The sequence below is a fragment of the Dasypus novemcinctus genome, chromosome X, assembly GCF_030445035.2.
Source record: "Dasypus novemcinctus isolate mDasNov1 chromosome X, mDasNov1.1.hap2, whole genome shotgun sequence".
Lineage (NCBI taxonomy): Eukaryota > Metazoa > Chordata > Mammalia > Cingulata > Dasypodidae > Dasypus > Dasypus novemcinctus.
This window is the reverse complement of record NC_080704.1, coordinates 118,440,869-118,466,206: the sequence shown is the minus strand read 5'-3', so window position 1 is coordinate 118,466,206 and position 25,338 is coordinate 118,440,869. Positions and strand designations below refer to the sequence as shown.

The window sequence follows — 25,338 nt, the reverse complement described above, 5'->3', positions numbered from 1 at the left end:
TTTGCCATTTATTAGCTGAAAGACACTGGGCAAGTCACTGCTTCTCTCTGAGCCTGTTTCCTCATCTGTAAAATGATCCTGAATGATGTTATTGGCTCTGACATTGGCATGTCAGCTATTTCTCAATGTTAACCTTGTCTTTTTCCTGACTTCCTTTCAGGTACCGTAGTGAAAAGATGACCCTGAGCTATGCTGAATACCTTGCTCATCGCCAGCATCATCATTTCCAAAATGGCATTGGTCATCCCCTTCCACCATACAACCATTATTCCTGACACTGAGCCGCATAACCAGTCATTGGGCCTCTCTGCAGACCTCTTCCCAGGAGACCCTACCCCTTCTTGGTCTAGCTATCTCTTTTATTGTACCATTTTATGATGATAGTTTCCGTTACCATGGTGAAGCTTCAGCATCATCAGTAAGATCATCATGGTAACGGGTAGGAAAATGGCATTTGGTAAGATCCTGTTTTATTATTTTAGTTCAGTGATTTTTTTTTTGCAGCATATATTCCTTTTGGGATTTCCTTTCCTTTTACTATTATATAGAATTTTGCTTTGCTATCTGAATCAGGTTTCTGTCTGTCTTTCTGTCCTTCTTGCCTACCTGCCTTCTTCATTATCTCCCTCCCTCCTTCCCTTTCTCCCTTCTTTTGACTGTGGATGGAAGAAAGTATGCAGTTTTAAGGGATTTTATTTAGGTTTTTCTTTATTTTTTCTCAGTAAGATAGTTATGTTTTGATAGTTGAGGTTGGGAGTACTTCGTATCAAATTCAGGTATGTATATTTTACTCTTGAATTTTTCTAAAATTCACTTTATGAGAACTGAAAATGTTGGTTTTCACTCCTTAAGTATATGTTTTTCCCGTGGCTAAAACACATGAACTTTAGTTCTAGGATCTAACATTTGAAGGTCATGACAGGCTTGTCACAGAGAGTAAGAATTCATTTATGCCTAATGTGCTGGTTATCATAGTAAAGAGAGACTCCCTCATCACTTTATAGAATTAACTTTAAAACAGTCTTGAGAAAGCATAAACTACCTTTCAAATATGCTACAGAAGTCACTTTTGAAAAGCAGTGAATATTCAGAAGAGAGCAGATACAGAACTTAGTGCCTTTGAGAAGAGTATAATTAAGTGGAATTAAGGGGGGGGGGTAGAAAGAAAGCAATTTAGAGAAATATTCTTGTAACATTTTATTGTTTCTATCTCTGAAACAACAGATAAGACTAATTCTTTACTCCTAAGTATTTTTTAAATGGAAAAAAAATATTTTGAGCAAATAACCAAAAAGAGACATTTGTCTATTATAAATGAATTTAAATTTGTTAGCTTTAGTTTCAATAAGTCACCATTAGGCCAGAGACAATTTTAGCTACCATTCAAAGAAATGGTAAAGATAATCTAGTGAAACAGAAGTTCACATATGCCATTACTTCAGATATGTTTGTCTGTCTGTCTTGGGGACAATATTGAAGTTTCAGAAATACTATGAAATAGCTTGAATCCCTTTCTGCACTATGTACTTTTAAAAGAAACACATTTACTAGGTTGATATTATCATTATACCTGTAAAACCGGAGTTGGCATTTAGGTAAGGTATAGTTAGAGGCCAGCTCACTTGCAGGAATATTCTTCCCTGATGCATTCCTTATGTTAGTAAGAGGTCTCTATAGCCCCAGGAAAATGACAGATTCTGGAGAAAGATTACCTTCATTTTATGTTAGTGTCTGTGTGTATATGTGGTTTATACAACACACACACACATACTTTTCGAATTATACAACACACACATACTTTTCAAATAAGAAACCAATATATGAAGTGATGAATATTAGTATAGTGCAGAATATATGTTCTAAAACTATAAGAAATGCCAGTGACTATTGAAATGGTATAGGTTATACATATAATGCTGTGACAAGTGACAGAATGCTAGTTGAGAATTCAAAATTCCTTTTCTAGTATGTGAGATAATTGGCAGAATTTCTTCTGCCTGCCGTTGCGGCAAAGCAAACTGCTTTAGTTTTTGATTGGAATTCTTATAAGATTGTTGGTATTCCTTCATCCACAGCATCTGTTGTTGAAATTATCATTTTCAGTTGTGATGCCTTAACTAAGAAGCCAATTGTTTGCCTGAAATGCAATCTCGGTAGCCAGTTCCATTGAGCCTAGAGATTAGTCAGAAAAAGTTAGCTGTTGAGCTTTAGAAAGGGATATTGAGTCCTTTAGTGTCTACTTGGGAACATTTTGGAGCAGATTAGTCTTTCAGTATAAAAACAAGTGGCTACCTGATGGAAACTTTTTCTAGCCCTTATAGGGAAACTGAGCACAAGCTGAATGATACTGTCTGCTGCAAAAAAAAAAATAAGTAAAATACAACAGGCAAGCTGAAGAGAGACAAAATAGACCAATATTGTTGTGAAATCCATCTTAATCCATCATCTCATCAGTTCAACAGGCTCCTTGTCTGGGTGAACTTATGGTTAGAAGATTTTTTAAAAAGAAAAGATTTATTACATACATATGTGTGTGTGTATATATAGACTTACTCATACATACATATATGTGTTTATGTATTTAACGGTGCTAATCAATCTTGAGCAGGTCACGTGACTGGTCATGCGGACTCTAAAATCATATCAGATTTTTAAAAATCCTTGATATATGCAGATGTTATACAGATTTTCTTACCAGTGTAATAATGTTATACTGAAGAAATAACCATCCTGCAGGCTTCAAAGGACAAGGTCAGCAATATTTCCCACTGTGGCTTGGGGGAAAAGGATAGTTTTGTCTCTTTGTAGTCAAATTAATGCACAGTGCATTTTTGTCTCTAAGTAGTTGTTGACTAAAAGACTTTGTAGTGTAAAGGGTGTTATACAAACTATAAAGGTGTGCTTCAAACAAACAAATGCTAGACCCTTTCACCTTTGTCATATAGTACTACAAAACTGTTAAATATGTGGTTTGAATTAACTTTGAACATGTTGAAATATGTAGCATGTGTTTTTTAACTCAAAGATTATAATTGCACAGGTTGTGTTCTAGCCAGTTGTGGTTTATTTGTTCAGAAACTCAAATGTGAAATTGTACTCTTATCACCAGAATATTGTATAAGTTCAGTGATCTTTAAACAGCTCAGAAGTAATACTTGAACTTCATTTGAGTAGCACAAAGTTTACATAGCCCCTTTCAAATGTTAATCAGTTCCATTTAAGTTTTCCGTTTTCAAATGCAACTGGGTATTTTTCCTCTTGGAAAATAGTATATATTTTACTTTGGTATGTAGCAAAAGGCTTCCATTTCTGGAAGGGTTTTCTTGTTCTTAAACAAGGTCAGCCAGGTACCAGATTCTAAAAGAACAATTGTTTCCCCCTCCTCCTCCAAGTGGCCTTCTGACTGCACGAGACTGTGCTGCTACCCTTCCCATTCTCCCTTACACGTGAGGTTGGTATAATTGATGGAGGAAGTGCAAGGCTTGCTCTTCCCCCACCCCTACCCCCACTCCACTTAAAGCAGTTATAAGATGTTCAGTCCAGTGTGTACAGTCCCAATGCCTGGCACACCAGAAGTTTGTATACTGGCCTTTTTTCTTGTCTACAAGTGTGCAGGAAATTTGAAACTGTTATTTGGAATAGGCTCCATCTCTTACATGTGTTAGATCAAACCAAAGAAGCCCCCAGCCATGCCCAAATGCTGCTCCAAAAGCCTGCCTTCCAGTCCTTACAAAAACCTTGCAGGATTAAATGTGTTAACTTTTTTTATTTTTGTACAGTTTCTAAGTGATTTTTGCTAGTGATGTTAAATTGAATTAAGTTTATTTGAGGGGTGGGAGCACCTTCTCTATTTAAATAAACTGGTGACTTTCCTTTTATTTTTTAAAAGTAGAAACCCATTGTGTGCCTCTCGATTTAAGGGTTTCTGATTACATTATTCTTAAGACCAGCATTGATCCTTTATATACAAAGATACGTTTTCCTTGTTTTTTATTACTGTTTCAGAAGAAAATAAACCTTTTATTTTGCTCTGGACCCAGTAACTGCGCTGGTACATAGACGCACTGAGAAAATAAACTTTTATAACCACCTTTGACTGTTTTTGTATATCAAAGTTGATTACTTTTGAAATATTTGGATCTAGTTTCTAAGTTATTTTAGTGTTTTATATGTTCCCTGAAATTACTTTGAATCAGTCACCAGCATAATGAGTTCTTGGTGATGCAATCATGAGACTTGCAATGAGCAAAAAGCTACCTGGAGTAGCTCTTCTTTTCCTTCTTTTTTAGTAATCTGTTTTTGGATTACAATAAGACATCACAGATTACCTGAAATCCCTTCCAGTATAACTAGATCCAACTTCTTCCACATTTTATTGCTTAATAGTTTGAATAAACTATTGGAAATGGGCATTTTATATGAAATGTATGGCTTTAAAATATTAAAAATGAGCAGAAAGAAAAAAAACATGAGAAGGTTTATGTGGGTCTGTAAAGTATGGCTGTGGAAAGATATTGTAGTAGTTTTGACACTATTATTACTTTGAAAATCATTTACCCAATAAAATGTTAAAACCAAAATACTTTTTGTCATTTCTTTATTTAACCTTTATCGTAGGATAAAGTAGTTCTGGCTGAAAAGCTAATAGTTGAGAACTTTGAAATAATATGCTTAAGGAACTGATACTGATTTATTTCCAAACTAGAACTTGGGAAACCTCACGTCCCTACAGCTGCTCTCTGCCATAAGAGTTGCCCATGTCATTCTTAGGGCTAGGGCTAGCCCTGAGTCCTGGTTTGGAGGTATAGCATAGCCTTTATTGGACAGTCTACCCATGCCACAGATCTAAGGCATCAGGTATGAATTCTGGCGGGAGCTTCACTGTGCTTAAATCCTCTCCAAATTTCTTCCATATCAGCCAGACGTTGCTGGGGGTTTATTTTTCCCTTTTGTGGGCTGGTGGGTGTGTGGTGGGCAAGCATTAACAGTGGTAGGCAGTGAAACCATTTGATGAGGTGGGAAGCCTCCCTTCTGTTCTCAGGCCTTTGCCATTTTCTGAGTGCAGGACAGAATCTGAAAATGCCAACAATGTGGCCACCCAGAGCTTGCACTCACACAAACACTCGATGCATACCACTCACTTAAAGTTACCAGTTGCTTTTCCAGGTCCAGATAGGTATGAGATGAGTCCTTTCCCAACCGTGAGTTTGGGAAATGCCTGAATGGAGGAAAGGAGCTCAATTATATTACTAGAATAGGGTAACGGACGCTATTGACTGCCAAGGGCCAGATAAGAACCTGTGTCAAGAAAGGTGTCTCTTGATGTGCTACCTCTATTGCCTTATTGCGTTCTCTATGGAAAGGCTACTAAGACATTGTTGAAGTACTTCTGGCTTTTTCTGAATCATTCACTGTCTTGGTTTCACCGCACACATTTCAGGGTTAAATGCAGGTGACTATGCGTAGAAGAATTTTATGTTATACTGTCCCTAAGCCCCACTACCGTGTTAGTTTTATGATGTGTGCTTATGTCAATCATAGTGGCTAAAAACAGCCATCTCAGATCTTGGACGAGTGTTGTGGTTTCAATCAGTGCTCCATTAAGGCTGCCATCTGCTTAGGGTTTACCCACTTTTGTCACTTGTGTTTAATGGTACAGAAGGTTTTTTTAATGGCTTAGACAGTATTAATAGGTTCAGGTTGGTATTAAGTAATCGAATGAGCCCACAGCATCCTTTTTTAATAGCAGTAGTGGTTAACTCAGTGGCCTGAACACCCCAACCTATCTAAAGTGTTCCCAGAGTTTCAGCAATGCCTCTTTAGATTTCATGCACCACTGGGCACCTTTTTAAATAGTTGCACTGCTTCAGAGGGCAAGCATGACTGTGTGGGATGAGGCCATTCCTCTCTGCTGATGGGAAGTCCTACCATATCCAAGAGGTTCTATCAGTGGTGGTGGTGGTGGTGGGGGGGCTGTTGTGAAAATCATACCTGGTTTCAGATTTGCCAGCCATAAGAGCCAGTGAATGACTGTCTGATCAGAGAATGGCAGTTCTGAAGGCGGGACCCAGACAAGCGTGGGTTTTTATCTAGGCTCTGAATGCTGCCTATCTGTTTGCTGCAGGAAGAACAGCTGAATGGGAGAATGCGACTGAGGCAGGCCCTGGATATGCTGTTTTGGCTACTACAGTAAAAGGTCCTCCTTGGTACCTCCAGCTCCACAGTACAAACCCCAAGCCTGTTGGAAGAAATCTTTCAAAAGTCTGCGGGCATTGCCTTAAGTTCCAAGCACTGCTGTGAAGATGTTCCACTTCCTCATCTCAAGAGCATGACTATAATTTTGTCTAAAAAAATGACCCCTTAATAGATGGTCAGTGTATGGAAGATGCATCTCAAATTGTTTAAATGAAACCCACCCAGAAGGCTGGTGAAGGGTACACGCTTTATATAAACACTAACTTGCACCTGCAGATTTCCATCATGACCGATGATTAAATTAGCTCAACAGATGTTAGATGAAGAATGTGGTCTCCAAGTCTGGGGCATGCGACGGGGCAGTAGCTGCGTTATGTGTCTTTGTGCTCACCAACTGCCATGGCTTCCTTGTGCTCGCTCTCCCATTCTAAGACATTCTAAGATGCAGCATCCGGGTCACTAGGGGCTGGTAAACCCTTCGGCCTTCTGTCTCCCTCTCTCCATGATGGAAGAAACGTTTTTCTCTTTATCCACAATCTTAGCTAGTACCTCATGTTAAAAATATGAGATTAAAGGCAGTTTATTCTAAGTGAAGTACAAGTTGTTTCAGTTACTTGTAAAGTTAATGAAAACAAAGCTGTTTTGACAACTACAACGGATGATAGTAGCAGTGATAGCCTCAGCACTCAATTTATTTCTGCTATTTTCTTTTGGGTATACAACAGCAAAAGGTTCTGACTGATGTGCACAGACAAGGGATGAGGTCTTGCTTATTTAATTTTATGAAAGCAGATCTGTACAGGCCTAAATTATAAAGCCCTGATGCTGCCAGAGCCCTGTGAATCAATGACAGGCTTACAAGAAGTTGAGGCAGGAAGTTTGAACAGAAATGAGTCAACCCGATGGCTCCTGCTAACCCACTGGTGGTCTTCTGTGCATTACCACTCTGAACATAATACATCAGGTGTTTATTAGGTTTTTATTAATTTTTAAATTATGTGGTTTTTTTTTTCTGAATGAGATGTTTGTGGAAACCTGGACACAGTTCCAACAGAAGCCTGGGGTCTCCCAGGACAATCTGAAAACCACTCCTGTAGGCCCAACATGCCCAGTTATTTTGAGAGCCTTTGGGAAGGCCTCATTTCATCCATTTCCATTTTGGCCTTTTCCTCCCAAATGCCAGGCTTAATGTGATCCATCAATATTTATTGAGTGCCTGTTCCCTAGACGTGCAGTGCTTGGTTTCAGAATGAATATAGTATAAATCTGTAAGACAAATTAGAAGTCCATTCTGAGCTGAGTTGTGAGGGGCGGAGAAGTTTCCGCTGGCTGGGAGAAGTCATTCAGACTGGGGCCAGGCTAGCTTTATAGCGCTTTCCTGCTGGCTTCTACCTCCGAAAGGCATGAGATCATAGTTGCAGCGGCCCCTGGTGGGAAGTGGCATTTCTTTGTCCCTACAATGTGGCTGTCTTGCTCCCTAGCAGGAACGTGCAAGGTAGCTGGAGGGAGAAGTTATGTGACTGCATAAGAAATAGGTTCATATACATGCAGAATGGCATTTGGTGGCTGAAAGTCGTGTTCCTTACTGGGAAGCGGTCTTCTGAAGGGCACTAGGCCCTCCCATGATGAGGAGAGAAAGAACTGCACAGATAGAGACTAGGCTCTTTTGTCTAAGCAGCTGCCTTATAAAGGCTGAGGAGGAGAAGAAGTTGAGTATGCCCACTGGTTAAAAAAATTGCTATCCTGGACTCTATAGGCAAAAAAATAAAATCAGTTTTCTAGAGCAGAAGGAGAGGAAGGATGGCAGGGGTAACCCACCCAGAAAGAGAAGTCAAAGTTTCTGAATCATCTGTTACATAGAGAAGGCAGGAAAGCAGTATTAAATTGGGGATATTGTAAAACAGGAAGCTGATTTGGTACACAATAGAATGTTTAAATCACATCTTACTGACAGGAAGCTGCTGAGAGTCACAGCCCTTGCCTGAACCCCAGGCAGATTTGAAATTAGGAGTTGCTATAGTCACTTTCTATGAAACTAACATTTCCATTTAAATGGCATTCTGTGATGATCCACGGTTATCATATGTGTCAACATGTGTAAGTGGACTTGTGTGTATCAGCATAGGAGATAGGGGCTGGCCAGAGAGCTGTTTGGGGCAATCATATTCTCCACTCCCACATATCCTGGCAGCATAGAAAGGGAGTCTTTGACCGGGAAGAGTGTTTTTGAAGGACACTCCTGATGTGAGTAATGCAAACATTTCTCTAAACTTTCTCTACTTCAAACATCCCAGTAGATTCCAGGAATGCTGCATGGAGACATTGCCACCCGGTGGCAGAGGCCTTAGCAATGGCCCTTTACCCAGTACTGTAGTCACGGACAGTGGTGGGTGGCCAGAGTGACCTCTGTTATTTGAGCCATGTACCTTGGTGACTTGGCTCTTGTCTATCTCATATAGTATATGTGGTGCCTGGTACTCATCAAGGATGGGGCTTAAAAGGGGATAGTGGGGTTTGTCCAGTTGTTCAGACTGGATGGGATTACTCCTGTAGGGGTAGATAGGCTTAACTGGCCCTTCCTCCTCGGGTTTATACAACTCCAGAAGAAACGGTGGCCTCAGAGAAAATCATGATCCCTAGGTTGGGCAAGTGTTCTAGGCAATACACAGTGAGTCCAGCAAGCAGGGTACCTAGGGTGCTTGAGAGTTAAGAAGAAATGCCTTTCTTTTCACCCCTTTTTAATATTTCCCTGGCCGACACTTTCTGAATGCTGACGGTGAGCTAAGGAACATGTTATATACTTTTCAACAGCCTTATGTATTTCCCATTTCCCAGAATAAGAATCAGGTTCACAGAGGTGGTCATTTATCCAAGGCCACCTAGCTACAGAGCAGCAGAGCCAGCATTCAAAGCAGGTTTGTCAGGCACCAGAAACTGATAATTTTGCCATTCACTCTGCTGCTGTGACGAGGATGAAGATGATGGTGATGATGGTCATGGCGATGGTGGTGGTGGTGGCATCTAACACTTATAGGACAAATGCTGATATTGTGCCAGGTAGTGTGCCTTATCTATTTAATCCTCACAGCAGCCCTGTGAGGTAGGTTCTATTATAATTCCCATTTTGTGGATGAGTAAACTGAGACTCAGAGAGCTTAAGTAACATTCTCCCTCCATGCATAGAACCTCCTCAGTAGAGGATAGTGACTTCACTGATTAACACAGAACACTCCATTTTGCCACTTCTCTCTAGGGCTGGAGATGGCAAATGTATAGGACTAGGTCTTTCCCTAAAATCTGAGGGGTTAGTTTGGCTTTTGACATTCAAAATCTAGGGACTTAGTCTTGCCATTATCTGATGCTTTCTTTTACAAGGACATGTGAAGTCTGACTGCACTGTACTCCCACAGGGAGGACAGACTCTGCCCTTGCCTGTTCAGCCTTAGTGATTGTCTTTCTAGTCAGGAGAGGACCATCCCCAGGCTTCCAGGGACAGGAATAGGGCTCAGAAATAGTCCCCTAATCGGCCTCATCAGCTTTGAAGGAGGCCACCGCAGGAAGGGCCTTAAGTAGGCCAACATTTAACCCAGTTACGTGAGGGCAGCTATAATCTGGGCTGATCATGTCTTGCTAAGCTGTCTGGGGTAAAAATGTCCAAAAAGCTGCTTCCTGTGGCCAAGTATCTCTGAATCTTGCTGCCAACACTCCTTCCCCCCTCTAGAAGAGCTTGGCCTAAAGGCTAAATGGGACGAGCTTAATCTGAGAGGCTGACAGGACAAAGGGAAGGCTGGTGGCAATTTCCAGCTGCAGTGAAACACCCATGGTTTGGGCTGCCCTTGGCCAAGGTGCTGCTTTTCCTTGAAAGGCCCACTCCCTAACCTTTCTTCACTTTATTGAAGGAGGTGGGGAAATCAGTGTCTTCTTCTGTGGGGCCAGACAGGTGCTCATGTCAACCTAGGAGTCAGGACAGACTGGCTCTTTCTCGCTGCCCCCTTGCCAGCTCACCTCTAGCAATCACTAGTCCCCAGGAGTTCCCCGGAGGAGGCAGGCTGACTTGTCTGGACAAGCTGTGGTTGGGAAATAAAGAAACCAAAGTTGTTGGGGCTGGCTGAGCTGGCCTGGCTTTCCAGGCTCCCTTGCCGCCTCCTCCCATTCTCCCTCTCAGTTGGCCTTGTGGGCTTCTTTCTGCAGGCACCCCCAGTCTGCCTCCTCCCTCTCATGTCCCACGAGCCATCTATCCAAGAGACAACTCAACAAAATGCTTCACAACCCACCCCCGAAAGCTTGCCTGGCCTGGATGGGATGCTGGCAGGGAAGAAAGAAGAGAGAGTGTCAGAGCAAGGCTTCTGTTGATAATTGGCTTATATCTTTTTCCAAAGGGCTTTTCTCTAGCAGGAAGATGACTCTCATAGGGTAGAGGAAGAGTATTCCCAGTTAATTATGGCATTTTATCAATTCTAAGAAGTCTTAGATTGTAAGATGTCCGTTATTTTATGTACCACTGAAAAGGGGAAAAACATTGTTGATTAAACTGTCTTGCTATTGATTTTAAGATGCATTCTGACTTTAGAAATGTTAAAATTTGAGAACAAAACGTGAGTCTTACAGTCAATGAAATAGAGAAGAGTTCCTTAAGATGGGCGCATCATCTCTCCTACACACACACAGCCCCGACAGACCCACAGACCCCAACCTCACAGCACATTAAGGCTCAATGGGTGAGTGCAATCAAAACTCTAACTACTCTTCATCCTCTGAGAACATGCACAATGACCATTGTCTGGAAATGGGAACCCCTTTCACTGGACAGAACTTTGCAGTTTCCAAGGCCCCCCCCTCCCCTGCACCCATTTACCTCACTAGCTTCTTCATGGCTACCTTGTGGGACAAGCATGATAAAGGTATTTATGACCATTTTACAAAGAGTTTAGAGAGGATGACTTTGCCAAGGGCACCCAGGACCCAAGATCTGCTGGATCCTACTCCAACGCTTGTTCTACTCCCTCAGGGTGACCACTGCCTAGGAGAGGGCTGGAGATGGAACTGGTGAGGGTGTAAATAAGTTGCTGTCAAAACCCTTTTCCCAAGGAAATCATTGGCAGAACCGCAACTTACCAAACATAAAAATTGGAGTTGTTCAGGGTGAAGCAAAGGGGGAGGCCAGAGCACCACCCACTCTGCCCCTCCTGACCCCCAACCCTCAATGCAGCCCTGCCTCAGAACCTCTGATGCTCTGAGGAACCACGCCTAAACCTTTGGAGGAAGAGAGCGTCAACTGTATTGCTGTTCTTTTTTTTTCTTAAGATGGGTTTATTGTATGTCTTAAAAAAAAAGACACTGGTGTAAATGGTCAGGTCAAAGCCTGGAAACTTAAAAGTTGGAAAAATTAACAAAAAAGTTTGCTTTGAATTACGAGCCCAAGTGAGGCCTGGGCATTGAGTTTTTAAAGTTCCTCAGGCAATTCTAATACACAGCAAAACTCGTGAACCACTGTAGAAGAGGTACATTTTCAGCTCAAACATTCTAGAAACCTGAGGTTATGTCCTGAAGTACACAGGAAGCCCCCTTCATTCCCAGGTGGCAGAATACTGGCGAGCCAGTGGTCTTTCTAAAACTGCAATAGCAAAGAGCCTGGGTCCCTTAGCTACTAGAACCTTCCCTAGTAGCTGAAGAGTCGGCAAAGGCAGCCCACCCCCCACCCCCCGCAGTTACCAAGGATGGATAGAGGAGGGGCAGAAAGAGACCAGGGAGAACTGGTGGATGGAGCAGAGGTGGGGCTGGGAATGGGTTGTTGGAAAAGAGAACACCTGTGGGTCTCAGGGTTTGGCCCCATTATCTATCAGAGAGATGTCAAGATAGTGTCCACTTTCCTTGTTAAGGTTAGCCTCATGGTGAGGTGGTGAGGCTACAGCTCACTGAGATGCAAGAGCTGAATGAGGCTAGAAAGTCAGCTGTGGAAGGCAAAGCATTTTGGGTCATCCGTTAGCAACAGGGGCCGTCTTTCCCTACTGCCTCGCAAGGACACTCCGAGCTTCTTTGCCAAGCAGCTCATCCACGCCAAGGGTGCAACCTGGCTGTGGGAGGGGTGCGGGCCGGTGGTAACAGAGTCCTTGGCTTTGGATTAGGTCGGCCTTGCCTTTGACCAAGGTTAGCAAAGCACACATACCCTGCGTAAAAACCCATCGCATCTGTCAGACTGATATTTCCGTTATGTCACTGGCCTTGGCAAACGAGGACAAGAGAAAAATTCATGACTATGACCACCCCAAGCTGCTCTCTACCCCATGGAGGGCAAGGTGACACACTCCAAGGCCTAGTGGAGGTTTTGCTGTGCCAGCACCGACTCTGAATGTGTGCCCAGAGGGGAGACCTAGGTGGGGATGAATAGCCTCCAAGGACGAGGCAAGACACCTGGACACTTTCCCTGACTCACCCTACCTCCCAGAGGTCTGGGTAGGGGTCGGTGGAACAGATGCCATTTGTTGATCTCTGTTCTATTCCCTCACAATACTGCCTCCTCACCCAGGATACCAACTACAGAGATCCCCACAGAGAGCCAGGGTGGGGTCCCTCACCAGGGCAAACGCAGGGGAAGGGCAAGGGCTTACACAGTCAATGTTTCTCCCTCACTGCCAGGAGTGCCTTCCACCATTTTCCAGCCCTCCAGAATAAGATCATTTTTCAGTGGGCTCTTTCTATGGGTCCCCCTATGTCAGGGGCTGAGGGACACCAGAAGGAATCAGATCCTGCCCTGCCCTGTTGGAATCACAGTCTACTGTGGGAAAGAGACCAGGAATGTGTCCCCAACAGGAAGGTGAAAGCTGATCCAGCACCAGGTGCTGTGGGAGCACAGCAGAATTGTACCTAATGCAGACTGGGGCTCAGGGAAGAGTTGAGAAGCAAAGGCATTTTCAAAGAAGACAGCCCAATGAACAAAAGGCAAAGAAGCCAGAAAGAGCATGGCCTGCAAATGCTAAGTACAATTTGGCTGAAACCAAGGGTCTCTGTGCATGGTTGTTTTTTTTTGGGGGGGGTGGTGGAGGGGAGTGGGGAGTGAGGAGATGCAGCTGTAGATGTTGGCAGTGTCCAGGGCCTGTGTGCCACACTAGGGAGCCTGGGCCTTATCCTGTCATGTCAGGGGCCCAGGAAAGGGATGCAGTTTGATCTGCATTTGGAAATGATCACTGCCTGCTGTGGGGAGTATTGACTGGAGTAGAGATGGACGGCAGGGACAGATGCGGTAGCCTGGTGGAAGGAGAGATGGCGATGGCCTAGGTGGGTGGCACTCGGCTCTCTTTCTGAAAAGGATGGCAAGCAGAAAGGCCATGGGACCAACTCTCCTCCCCTCCTCTCTACCAGACTTTCTGTTCTCCCCAAGGGGCCAGCTCTTGTCTGGCCGCTTGTGTCCCGGGCCTCTTGATGACTCTGCCTTTGTGCTTTCCCAGTTCCAAGGCTTCACACGGCCATGATTTCTACCCTTCTCTCTCTTATCTTTCACATCACTGCCTGGCTCTCCTCTTGCTTCTCTAAGGGCTGCAGGATGCTGGGCAGGGGTCTACCCAGCTATCCCAGCACACCAGAGAGGCAATGGAGTTTGGTGCAAAGTAGAATGCACATGGGTATTGGAATTGAACAGAACCGGCTTCAGATGCCAGCTACTTGTTTATTAGCTATGAGCCTCAGTTTGTCAGTTTCTCCTTGCAAATGGGGGCAGCATTACCAGTCACCTTATTGTAATTTTATGGGGATTCTAAGAGGCGATGTGTGTAGGCAGATGAGCACCATGCCTCACAAATAGCAGAAGCCCTGCTTCCATGGCTTTGCAGATGGAGAACCCAGAGCAGCAAGAGATGAAATAAGTTGCCCGAGCAGATGGTTTTGTAGCCCAGGATGGCAGCAGGGTGCTCCCTGCCTCATTCATAGCCTACTGACAGAAGGGGTGATCCACCTGTACTGGTTGCCACTTTGGCCAGCTGAGTCCCTTCTAGATGCAGCTGCACTAAAGACCAAGCAGAGCCCTTGTCTGCTGTAAAGGAGGGCCAGGCTAATCGTGGTCACTATGGGATGCTCATTAGGTAGCTTTGAAAAGGCAGGTCATTGTTTCCAAAGGGCAGGGTTATCTTGTTCTCTTGTCCCCATGGTACAGTCTGATCTGTGCTGGACCATGCTGGCACACAGCAGGCCCTAAGTAAACCTGGGTTGAGAGAGCCTGAAGATGTTTGCCTGCAAAGCTACCTTCTCCAACTCAGTCATCCAGCCTGGCTGCCCACCCCCATGGGGCCCAGCAGATGTCCCAGGCCGATGAGCACTACTAAGTGCAAAAGGCCTGCTGGGTCCCTACAAGCCTGAGCAGAAGCAGACCACATATGGGACTTCAAGGCCATCCAGCCACATGCTTCTCCTTCACAAAGGCTATGCTGAGAGGGCCCAGTTGCCCTTTGGTTGGCCCACCATGGGGTGGAGGAAAAAGAGCCCCTTCTTTCACATTTCAAAATAGTGGGCATTCCAAGAGGGTTTTGGGAAGCAAAGCCAAGATTTCTGGGTTCTCATAAACCTTTTAATAATAGTAAATGAAGAAAACATTGTAACAGTGAAGTCCCACGGTGAGGGGTTCCTTTTCATCTGGGGATCTTCAACAACAGAAACACCTGAGACCGAAATTCAGAACACTAAGTACACAAATTAATGACCATTTTATTTCCAAAGGTGACATCAGAAACCATTTCAGCACAATCGAAAGGTGTTACCAAACAAAGCAAACGACAAATGCCCCAAGAGTTAAACACACTGGTGGAGGCCCAGAGCCCCCAAGAACCAGCCTGACAAAAATGCTCACCCTGCTGCTATTGAGGGAGATTTAAAAGACTGGTTCAAGAGGGAGCCACTGCATGGTGGGGGAGCGGGAGGTGACAGGGAGGGCCTGCCCAGTGCAGAGCAATCCCAGCTGGGGAACAAGGAAGGATGGAGGGCAGGGGGATTAAGAGGGCCAGGGGCATTTGCTGATTTCCTGGTGGAGATAATTACAGAGCAGCCTATCTTGTTCTCTTCACCACAGTAACCCCAGTATAAATGAAGAATTCTTTCGAGTACAGCACAAAATGGACACTGAAAGAAAGCAAGAGTTTCCACAACAACAGCTTTGCTTGAAATGACCTGGTTTGGTTTGGTTTTTCATGGTGGTTGTTTTTGTTGGTTGGTTGATTTCATGCCATGAGTAGCAAACCAGGGTACAAAGATGTCATGGACAAGAGGAACAATGAGCAATTAGGTTTTCCTAAGCACAGACAGGCTCGCTCTATACACACAAGAATGTGTGCTCCCTCTCACTTCCTATACCTACCTTAGAGAGAGCAGGGTGTGCAGTGGGGGAGGCCCCTCCCCAGTTTGGAGCCTTGCAAAGGAGCCTGCAAAGGCTTCCTTCATGCCTGCTCCCGATTTACCAAAGCCAGCACCAGAGTCTTGTCCTATGGTTTCACAAGTGGTCCTTCTCATTTTCTCTAGTGGAAACCAATAAGAGAACCCCCTCCCAAGGAGGACAGATGTCTTGGTATCACCATGTACAAATCCAGGGAAGTATTTCTGGCAGAAGGAGGAAGAGGAAGGGTCCTTCTGCAGCTCCCAAGCCATCTGGGTCCCTCCCAAGGTACCGCCCGACACAAATGCCAGTGCACAGAGACCTGCTGACAACCCGGGATCCATGAGGAACTGTGCCCACCTTACAGAATAGTGAAGTATTAATGGTCACAAGTAGCAAAACCCTGACACAGGCAACAGCCAACGGGATTATCTGACAGCTAGTATGAGGTATTGTACAGTAAAGTGCACCAATTGCCCCAGTCACCCTGACAAGTCTGCAAGCAGCTTCTGTAAATGCTAAGAAGTCCAAGGAGAAAGAGAGAATATTGGCTTTGGGGAGACTGAGTCAGAACCACAGTAGCACCCTTGTGGGCTGACAGAGGAGCATGTCACTCTGCTCCTGAGAGGAAGACAGGCCAGATCTTCTTTGGTGCATAAGACCAAATACTTGGGGTGGCAGGTGGGGGCGGGGAAGCATTCTAAGCAGGAGTGACTATCTCCCTGCTGTTCTGAGCTGATGCTATGAATTGGACAGCTGAACAGTTTGTTCTGTTAGCCAAGATCCTTGACCAAGGCTCCCCAGCAGCTTGAGGGATCGCCCTGCTTTCTCTTTCTGGGGCTGTTTTAAAGGAAACTGTATACCTCTCAGATGCACCAAGAACTCCCACCCACTTGGCCAGGGTGGATGGAGAATGGCCTTAGAACTGCCAGGAAAGCCCTGGAGAGGAGCTGGTAACCCAGGGTCCACTGGTCACCAGGTGTGGACATTATGCCTCTACCTCACTCCTGTACCAAAGCTGAGGCAGCAGTAGGCTGGCTGTTGGGTGGGGATGGAGGCCATCCCAAATCAGGCTGCTGAGGGTTTGGCCGGGATGTCTTGTTAGGTTACTTCTCTCTACATGGTTCTGGCCCAAGGCAAGAGTAAGGTATGGATCCTCTCAGATGTCTGCTGCTTCCCCAGCACCCCAAGTACAGGCCATGACTCCCTGTCTGCTCCTTCTACGGTTACGTTTCTGAGCCAACCAGGCCCCCAGTAGCCCTGCTACTCCCCTTCACTGCCACCTTCCTCCAATAGGTTTGTCTCTGACCTGGTCATGCCAGGCACATGGCTTCTGATTTCGTCTTTCCATCCAAGCAGCAGAAATCATCAGCCAGATGGGGCACCAAGCTGGAGCTGGGGCAAAGGCCAGATTTTGGAGGCGAGCCAACACAGGGAAAGCTCGAGCTGACTGGTAACCTGTGCCATGCTGCAGGGACCAGGAAGAAGAAAGAGCCTCCAGAGTCACACCACTGTGGCACTCTGAAGTCGAGGAGCTGCCCAGCCCAGGCTGCTGGCCCCCAGCTAAGGCACAATCATCTGCCTGGGGGATGGGCCAAGCCCAAGGGAGGTAATCCCTGACCTCCTTCCAACCTTTCCTTTTGTAAAAAAGGCCAAGGGGCACTGAGTCCCCTGCACATTTCCTCATCAGCCATCTCCATACATGCAACGGTTTAATGGTGGGCTGGTGGGCAAGGGAAATCCAGTCACTCAAGAAGTGCTGGGTTTGGGAGGCTGAGAGGACCAAGAAAAGCTTGGCTAAGCCTCTAAGACTGCAGGAATTGATAAGTCACAGGCGCTCCTGGGAAGAAAAAGCATTCAGTGTTCTCCCTTCCTGCTCCCCACATTTTGGGTGGTCTAAGGGATCTGTGACTGCTTCCTTGGATCCCAGCTTACTCAGAGAGACCCTCTGTTGTCTCCTGTAGGTCCACTTGCTAAACTCAGGACCAGAGTCGCTGCAGCCCAGTCTAAGTCTAACAGGCTATCACTTGAAATACTGGAACTGATTCCAGGCAACTGGGTGGCCCAAAGTGGGAGAGGGGAGGGGTGGGAAGGCTCAGCAGAGAAAGTCACTGGATGATCGTTCCTGTTCTTAAGCAAATCTGTTTTACATGGAGCCAACCAGGATCCAGCCAATGCCCAACCAGAGTCCCCTTTTTGAGGTGCATGCAGGATGGAGCTCTCGTCTGGAATTGACATCTCCAAGGTCCTCCTTCCAGAGCCCTTGAACCCCTATCAGTGGGGATCAGATTCCTTAGCACTTCCCTTTCAGCCTAGACGTGGGTTTGCAGAGTGGCAGGGTGAGGAGCGTGTGATGCTCCCCACGTGAGACAATTCAGTGCTGAGTGTGTCTGAGGAAAGAAAGCTGGCACTAGGAAAATGACACTGGCAGGAGCTATATCATCCCAACCCCAGGATGCTGGCATATCCAATGAAAACACAAAATGGATCTACAAGAGCTCTTCCAAAAATGGGCCCCACTGTGAGGATTCTCCAAACTCGAGCACTGAAAACAAAGAAACACCTCAAAAATGGCTGTGAAAGAAAGAAAACAAAAGAGGACATTTAGAGGCACTCAAAATTAAAATTTTATGTATTGTCAACATTAAACGAAAATGGGATGAATGATCCAAGTAACAGTTTTCTCAAGTTACCACTTCAGTTGATGAATTTCTAGGCTTGCTTCTGATGGGATATGGGTCAATTCTCAGGTGTCATAGGCAGAACTTACACAGGGTCCAGGCCCAGCATTAACTGTAGACATTTTATCCCTGAAACAGTGTTTGCCTTTGGGTTTGCCATCGTAACAGCTCTCTAATCCCCACCATTGGAATCTGGCCCTTGGGCTGGGCAGTGTCCCCACTTCCCACTGCAGACAGCATCCTGGAGGGAATGGCTAGTGGGTCCCTTGCTTTTAATCATGAGACACCAGTGGGAAGATTCTGGCTGGTTCTGCATTACCCATGAGCTGGGAGAACTCTCAGCTCTGGGCTTGCTGCTGGTACAGAAACAAGGCCTCAGTCCCCTTAGAGTGAGGGCTGTGCTGGCAAAAGAAGGGGACCAAGTCTAAGCCTGGAGGTCCCTGGCAGTGAAGAAATGAAAAAGCAACCCAATCTCATCACTTCAATGCCCAAAGAACTACTGCTTGTTCCCTTTCTCCTCAACCAGCTGCTGTTAAAGCACCAACAAGCAGAGTGAAAGAGCCACTGAATATAATCTCCCCAGGTAAGGCCACTAGGAGCAGTGGAGAAAGAACCAAAGGGAAGAAGGAAAAACCCAGCCCCCAGCACGCCACCCCAGGCTCGAGGAGAAGTCCTCTGGAGGGGAAGAGCTGGAGAAGGAAGAGTGGTGGAAGAAAGGGACAGAGAGGAGGAAAAAGTAACTACACCAGACATCCTACTGCCCTCTCCAATTTCATCAAGAACTGGGGGTTTTCCAAGTCAAGTCAAGTCAGTACTTGCTTCCTCAGGGAGAAAAACAAAACAGAAAACAACAAAACAAAACAAAGCAAACAAAGAACCTTCAGTCTATTTTCTTGGCTGGAAGCCTTAGCAAATCCAGCAGATATTTACACAAGGGCCCAGCCATGTATGAGAACAGGATGACCAGCTTCCCGTGGGTCATGGTCATGAGAGTCTGGTGTCCCGAGGCCCAGATGCGATACCAGGGGCCGTAGAATGGGTCTGAGATGGCCGGACACAGCATGTTGTTCAAATTCACTTCGGTGACCTGCAGGGACAAGGGAGGTAGAATGAGCATTCGCCAACCTTAGGCTTTCTCTGGCTGTTGCCAGCTCAGCCACTTCTACCTAATGGAGTAGACAAGGAGGGATCGACAAATCCCCACCTGCTAATAAAGGGGTTTCTCTCCCCTCAGTTTTCAGAGAGGGTCAAGACTAGAACCCTCTGGAAGTGATGGGGAGAGGCTGTCCAGAGGAAAGACTGTTTGGTTCTGCTCAGAATCTTGCCTTCTGGCAGGGCCCAGAGCCTGCTGCCATTCCTAAGCATCTATTATTTGCCTCGTCTCCAGAGAGGAATTGTAGAATAGAAGAGCAGTGAACGGCCTGGTCCCTGCCTCCACATAACTGGCAATCAGTCAAGTTGTGGTGATCAGTCTGTCACAGCTGACCTCAAACCAGATGGTACTCACTGGGTATTCTACACTATGAGGAGAATGGAGGAGTTTAGAGCAATGGGCACTGGGGTCCTCAGAAATCTCATGAGGGCAATGGCACCTGAACAGATGCATGAACAATGGATGGAAGATTATGGCAAGAAATGGGGTGAGCAGAACCTACCCTGGAGGAGGCATGGCCTAAGCCTGATATGTCTGGTGACACCAGGACACTGTCTCTTCTGGAATAAAGAATTCCCAGGGGAGAGCAGCAGGAAGTGAGGGTGTGAAGGTCACAACGATTCCTCCCCAGGGTGCAAGAAGCATTCACACAGTTGGCACAGAGCTCAAATCCCCCTCACCTTCCCCTACCCCCAGCAGACCACAGAGTAGAGCAATACACCAGGGTGGGGAAGAGAAAGTGACAGAGGCAAGCGTGACTGGCTCCATGCCCTAATCACACTAGGTCGCGTAAGGCTCCACACGGCTAGTGCTACATTAATGTTGCTCATACACAAATTGGACACGCCACTCCTGCCCCAAAGGACAGCCATAGCACCTGCCTTCTTAAGACGTTCAAGCCCATTTACATGAGAGACACGTCCTCAGGGAGGTTAATGCTTTCTCACCATGTCACAGAGGGATAAGTAACTCTGCCTTGGAGAGCAAGGTGACTCACTCAAGTCAGTGGCGGAGACAGGACTTGCACTAGAGTCTCCTCATCCCCAGCCCCAGCCCTAAGCTCTTCTTCCTCACTTTGTTGCCAATATACACCCAAGTACTCAACAATCCTGAGCTCTGGATAACTCAGCTACTGAGACCGACCATTCTCCACACTCCAGGCAGTTCTGAACACCCCAGAATGCCACAGGAGTTCCTCAACACTGCACTTCCACTGGCCACACAGCTCTGGGCAGAGTCTTCTCCAGAGTCTGGGAGTAGGCCCAGCGAGGACCCTGACCTAGGGCCAGGGTAAGGGTCCTGCCTTCCCATGGTGTCCACAGCGAACCACTTTCCAGGTACAGCTCACTGTTCCAACCCAAGTGGCCATGAATGAAAGGTATCCTTGCCTCCCCAGAAATGAAAGCAACAGTTATTACTGAAGGATTCCGAAAACTCTTCAGAGAGGCCAAGGCTGTGGATCATAAATCAGCAACCCAGACACAACAATCTGACATCCTGGACTTTAGCAACTTGTAATTTCAAAACAAAATGATATAGCAGCGCCAACCGGGATTATCAAGATTTGTGGAGAACTCCACACAGAGGGAATAGGATAGAAGGGGATATAACCAAACTTACCAGGCCCAGGATCTGCAAGACGCTGAAGTGGTAAAAGAACATGAGGCCAGTTGAGAGAAGGGCCCACCAGAAACTGCTGAGGGGTTCAGGGGTGTAAGCACCTAGAAAAAAAGGGGAAACACTAAGACAGCAGAACAGTGACCAACTTCTTCTCCTTTGCCCCATGGCTGCGTTCCCAGCTGCTGCCTGATGGGGGTCCCCTTGCCGCTGACCAGCAATAGCTGCTGAGACATTGATCAGCTGGGTACTCAAATCAGCCCCTTCTCAACCTCTGTTCTTCCACTCGATGTGGAGGTCATGCAAAAGAGAAGGTTTCCTTTATTATAAAAGTGGTACCTACTCATTAAAGGATATTTAGAAAATATTAATGAGTAGAAACAAGATGGAGGAAAAGATGACAAAAATTCCCAGTACTCCACTACCCCAGTGCAACCGGTGCTAATACACTGGTATGTTTCCTTGGTCATTTTTCTATGTCTTAGGATTTTCTTTTTTAAAATTAATATTGGGAATCTTGCTGTATATATCATTATGTATCCTTCATTTTCACATGTATTTTAATCATTTTTGCAAGTTTCTAAAGAGAAATGTTATTGGGGAAGTACGGCACAGTGTTGGAGAGTATTCATTTTGAAGTCACATTTGCATTCAGATCCTAACTGTGCCACTTATTGGCTGTATGACTTTGGAAATGTTTAAACTCCCCGAACCTCAGTTACTTCTATAAGTGGCAAAAAATGTACCACCTACTTCTTAGGGTTGTTATGAGTAATGAAATAGTACTGTGAGCTCTTAGTATAAGGTTTGTTACAATGTAAGTGTTCAATGAGGATTAAATGTTATCATTATCATCATTATTATTAAAATAACTAAAGAATATGCCATAGCCAATGGTTGTGCCATTTCCCCAACTGTTAGACAACCTTCTCCCTCCCCCTGGAACACCAAAAATGATATATTTTCCCTCTATCACCACTATGAACCACCATCTCAGTAGGCCTGGGTGTATTCTAGAGCTTGCAGATAGGGAGCTGAGGTGGCACAAGAGCTGACAGAGCAGGGCTTACAGGATGTTTGGGATGCCACACTGCGTGGGGAAGCAGAGGGGATTACTTTCACTCCAGAGTGAAACGATAGGTGGTGGCATCACAGCCCAGAGCAGTATTTTCACCCAAGTCAGTCTTTCATTGATTCATGCATTCATTCAACAGTTATTAGACACCTATTATATTCCAAGCTTTTTGAAAAACTCTGGGGACACAAAGATACAGAAGACAGGCTCCCTGCAGTCTCAAGTACACAATCTGGTGGGGGAGACAGACAGGCCAGTCAACAAGTACAACACAGTGTGATGGGGGGATGGTTAGTCTGTACCACATATCATGGGAGAACAGACCCCAGCCTGGAAAAGATGGGGGCATAGGAAATGCTTTCTGGGAGAGTAGCACCAGAGCACAGTCCTGAAGGACAAAGATGACTTAGGGCGGGGAAAGGCATTCCAAAGCAGCCACCTGCACAAAGGTACAGACATGAGTGATACTGTGGCTTCAGAGAACTATGGCTAAGAGTTTAGTGGGGCCACAGGGGAGAGTGTGAGGGGGCAGGAGGCAGGGCTGAGAATCAGAGGTTGATAGGGCTGGTCTTGTCCAGGTCAGGCCATGTAGAACCATCAGAACCATGCTGAGGGGGTGGGACTTCATCCTGAGCAGCAGGGTGAAGAGAGTCCAAATTCCTCAAGTCTCAGGCAGGTAATGGGAAGCAGGGGAGTCATCAGGTTCAAAAAGAGACATAAGAGGATGCTAGAGACTGTGGGAAACTGTCAAGCTCATTCCCCTTCTAAAGGGGGCAACCGCCACTCAGCCCCATCCAATCATTGCCCTGCAGGGATGTTGGCTCAGAGTTGTTAAATTTTTTACTTTTGCGAGGGAAGCCAGAAATATGAATTTTTATGTGGAATTTTCTGAAATGTTGGCAATGCACTCAAAATGATTTAAGAATGATCAATGGACGAAACAAAAAATGTCTTCTGGATGGATTTCAGCCCATGGGTGGCCAGCTTTTGAGCTCTGCTGTAGAGCCACAGAAAGCAGTGGAAGGTTTAAAATAGGGAAGTGATGTGACACAGACACATGATTGAAAAAGATTATCCCCTGGCTAACGTGTAGAGAATGGAGTGCAGCAGCGAGAGTCAAGGCAGAGAGAGTGATAAGGAGAGTGCTGCAGGAACCTGAAGAGTGAAGATGACCTTTGAAGGTGATAGCACTAGGGATGGAGAAGAGTGAACACCTCTAAGAGATGTCTAGGCGGAAAAAACCACCAGGAAAGCAACAGTAATCATAACAGGATAGTACTGGCATAAGAACAGACATATAGACCAAGGGAATAGAATTCAGAGTTAGGAAATCAACCCATACATCTATGTCCAACTGATTTGCGACAAGAGTGCCAAATCCACTCAATGGGGAAAGAATAGTCTCTTAAACTAATGATACTAGGAAAGCTGAGTATCCACATGCAAAAGAATGAAATTGGACCCTTATCTCACACAGTATACATAAATTAACTTAAAATGGATCAACAACCTAAATATAAGACCTAAAACCATAAAATTCTTAGAAGAAGATATAGGGAAAATTTTTTAGGATTTTGTATTAGGTACTGGATTCTAAGATATAGACCAAAATCATAAGCAACAAAAGCAAAATTGGATAAACTGGACTTTATCAAAATAAAAAAAAAAACTTTTGTGTAACAAAGGACATTATCAAGAGGTAAAAATTCAACCTACAGAAAGGGGGAAAATAATTTAAATCATATAGCTGATAAGGTTAAAATCTAAAATATATAACAAACTCCTATGACTCAACAACAAAAAGACAACCCAATTTAAAAAAGGGCAAAGAACTTGAATAGACATATCTGCAAAAGAAGATATATAAATGGCTAATAAGCAAATGAATAGATAGATGTTCAACATCATTAGCCATTAGGGACATGCAAATCAAAACCAATACGCAATACTACCTCAAACCCACTAAAATTGCTGTTATTTTTAAAAATGGAAAATAATAAATGTTGACAAGGATGCAGAGAAATAAGAACACTCATACATAGCTGGTGGGAATATAAAAGGGTACAGCCACTGTGTAAAAACAGTTTAGTGATTCTTAAGAAAGTTAAAGATAGAATTACCATATGATCCAACAATCCTACTTCTAGGTATGAAACAAAAAAGAAACAAAATCAGGGACTTGAACAGATCCTGGCATACCTGTGTTTATAGCAGCATTATTCACAAGAACCAAAAGGTGGAAGCAACCCAAGTGCCCATCAACAGATGAATGGGTAAACAAATTGTGGTATATACGTACAATGGAACATTATTCAGCTGTGAAAAGAAACAAAGTTCTGATACATGTGATAACATGGAAGTACCTTGAAGACATCATGTTAAGTGAGATAAGCTAGATACAAAAGGACAAATATTGAATGATCTCATTTATATGAAATAATTAGAATAAGCAAATTCATAGTCAGAAATAGAGCACAGGTTAGCAGGGGGCTGGGGTAGGGGTAGGGGATGGGGAGTTTATGCTCAATGGGTACAGAGATTCTGTTTGGGTTGATGGAAAAGTTTTGGTAATGGAAGGGGGAGATGGTAGTGCCACACTGTGAATGTAATTAACACCACTGAATTGGACACATGACAGTGGATTAAAATGGGAAATTATGTTATATATATATTATCATGATAAAAACTTAATAAAAAAACATCAAGACTTGGTTGAAGTTTGGATATTGGGGGATAAAGGAGAGGAAAAGATCTTGGAAGACTTCTAGGGTTCTAGTTTGGACATCATAGAAGTCGATGATACTGTTTACTGTGATGGAGAGGAAAAGGCACAGACTGGGGTAGGGGTTGGGGAAATGATGAATTAATTAGGTTTTAAATATGTTGAAATTGAGGTGCTTGTGGAATATCCAAGTGGAAATGTCTCTTAGGCACCTGGATATATCTAAGAAATAGTGTGACGGGCCACAGTGTGGGCACTAGTGCCTGGTAGATGCCAGTTTTCAAATCCTGGCTCTTAATTATCAGCTCTCAGGCCTTGGGCAAGTCTCAGTATCTTTTTTTCTTTTCTTTCTTTTTTTTTTTCCTAATAGGAGAGTGGCCATAGACCCACCAAAGCAGAACTAGCACCAGGTTCCTATCTCTAGGTGGCCTTGATCTGAGCAATAGGAAGCACCCTCCATCCACCCAGGTCAAAGCAGACACGGAGAGAAAGAAGGTGGTGTGACTCTGCAAATGTACTAACTGAAACCTTCCTCACATG

The 25,338-nt window shown here is 44.9% G+C and overlaps 2 protein-coding genes across 4 annotated transcripts in view; one reads left to right on the top strand and one right to left on the bottom strand.

Annotated features, from left to right (window-relative positions):
* AMMECR1 (AMMECR nuclear protein 1) overlaps positions 1–4,580 on the top strand; it is a 110,113-nt gene extending 105,533 nt beyond the window's left edge. Inside the window, exon 6 of the mRNA XM_004471829.5 lies at positions 161–4,580. Within this exon, the coding sequence (XP_004471886.2) occupies positions 161–275 (115 nt within the window). The 3' untranslated portion in view covers positions 276–4,580. The remainder of the gene's footprint in view (positions 1–160) is intronic.
* Positions 4,581–14,869: 10,289 nt separating this feature from the next.
* TMEM164 (transmembrane protein 164) overlaps positions 14,870–25,338 on the bottom strand; it is a 272,538-nt gene continuing 262,069 nt past the window's right edge. For all 3 annotated transcript variants that reach the window (XM_058291368.2, XM_058291367.2, XM_058291369.2), the window contains exons 6-7: positions 21,005–21,105; positions 14,870–19,318 (exon numbers count right to left, since the gene is read on the bottom strand). In XM_058291368.2, the coding sequence (XP_058147351.1) occupies positions 19,112–19,318; positions 21,005–21,105 (308 nt within the window). In that variant the 3' untranslated portion in view covers positions 14,870–19,111. The remainder of the gene's footprint in view (positions 19,319–21,004; positions 21,106–25,338) is intronic.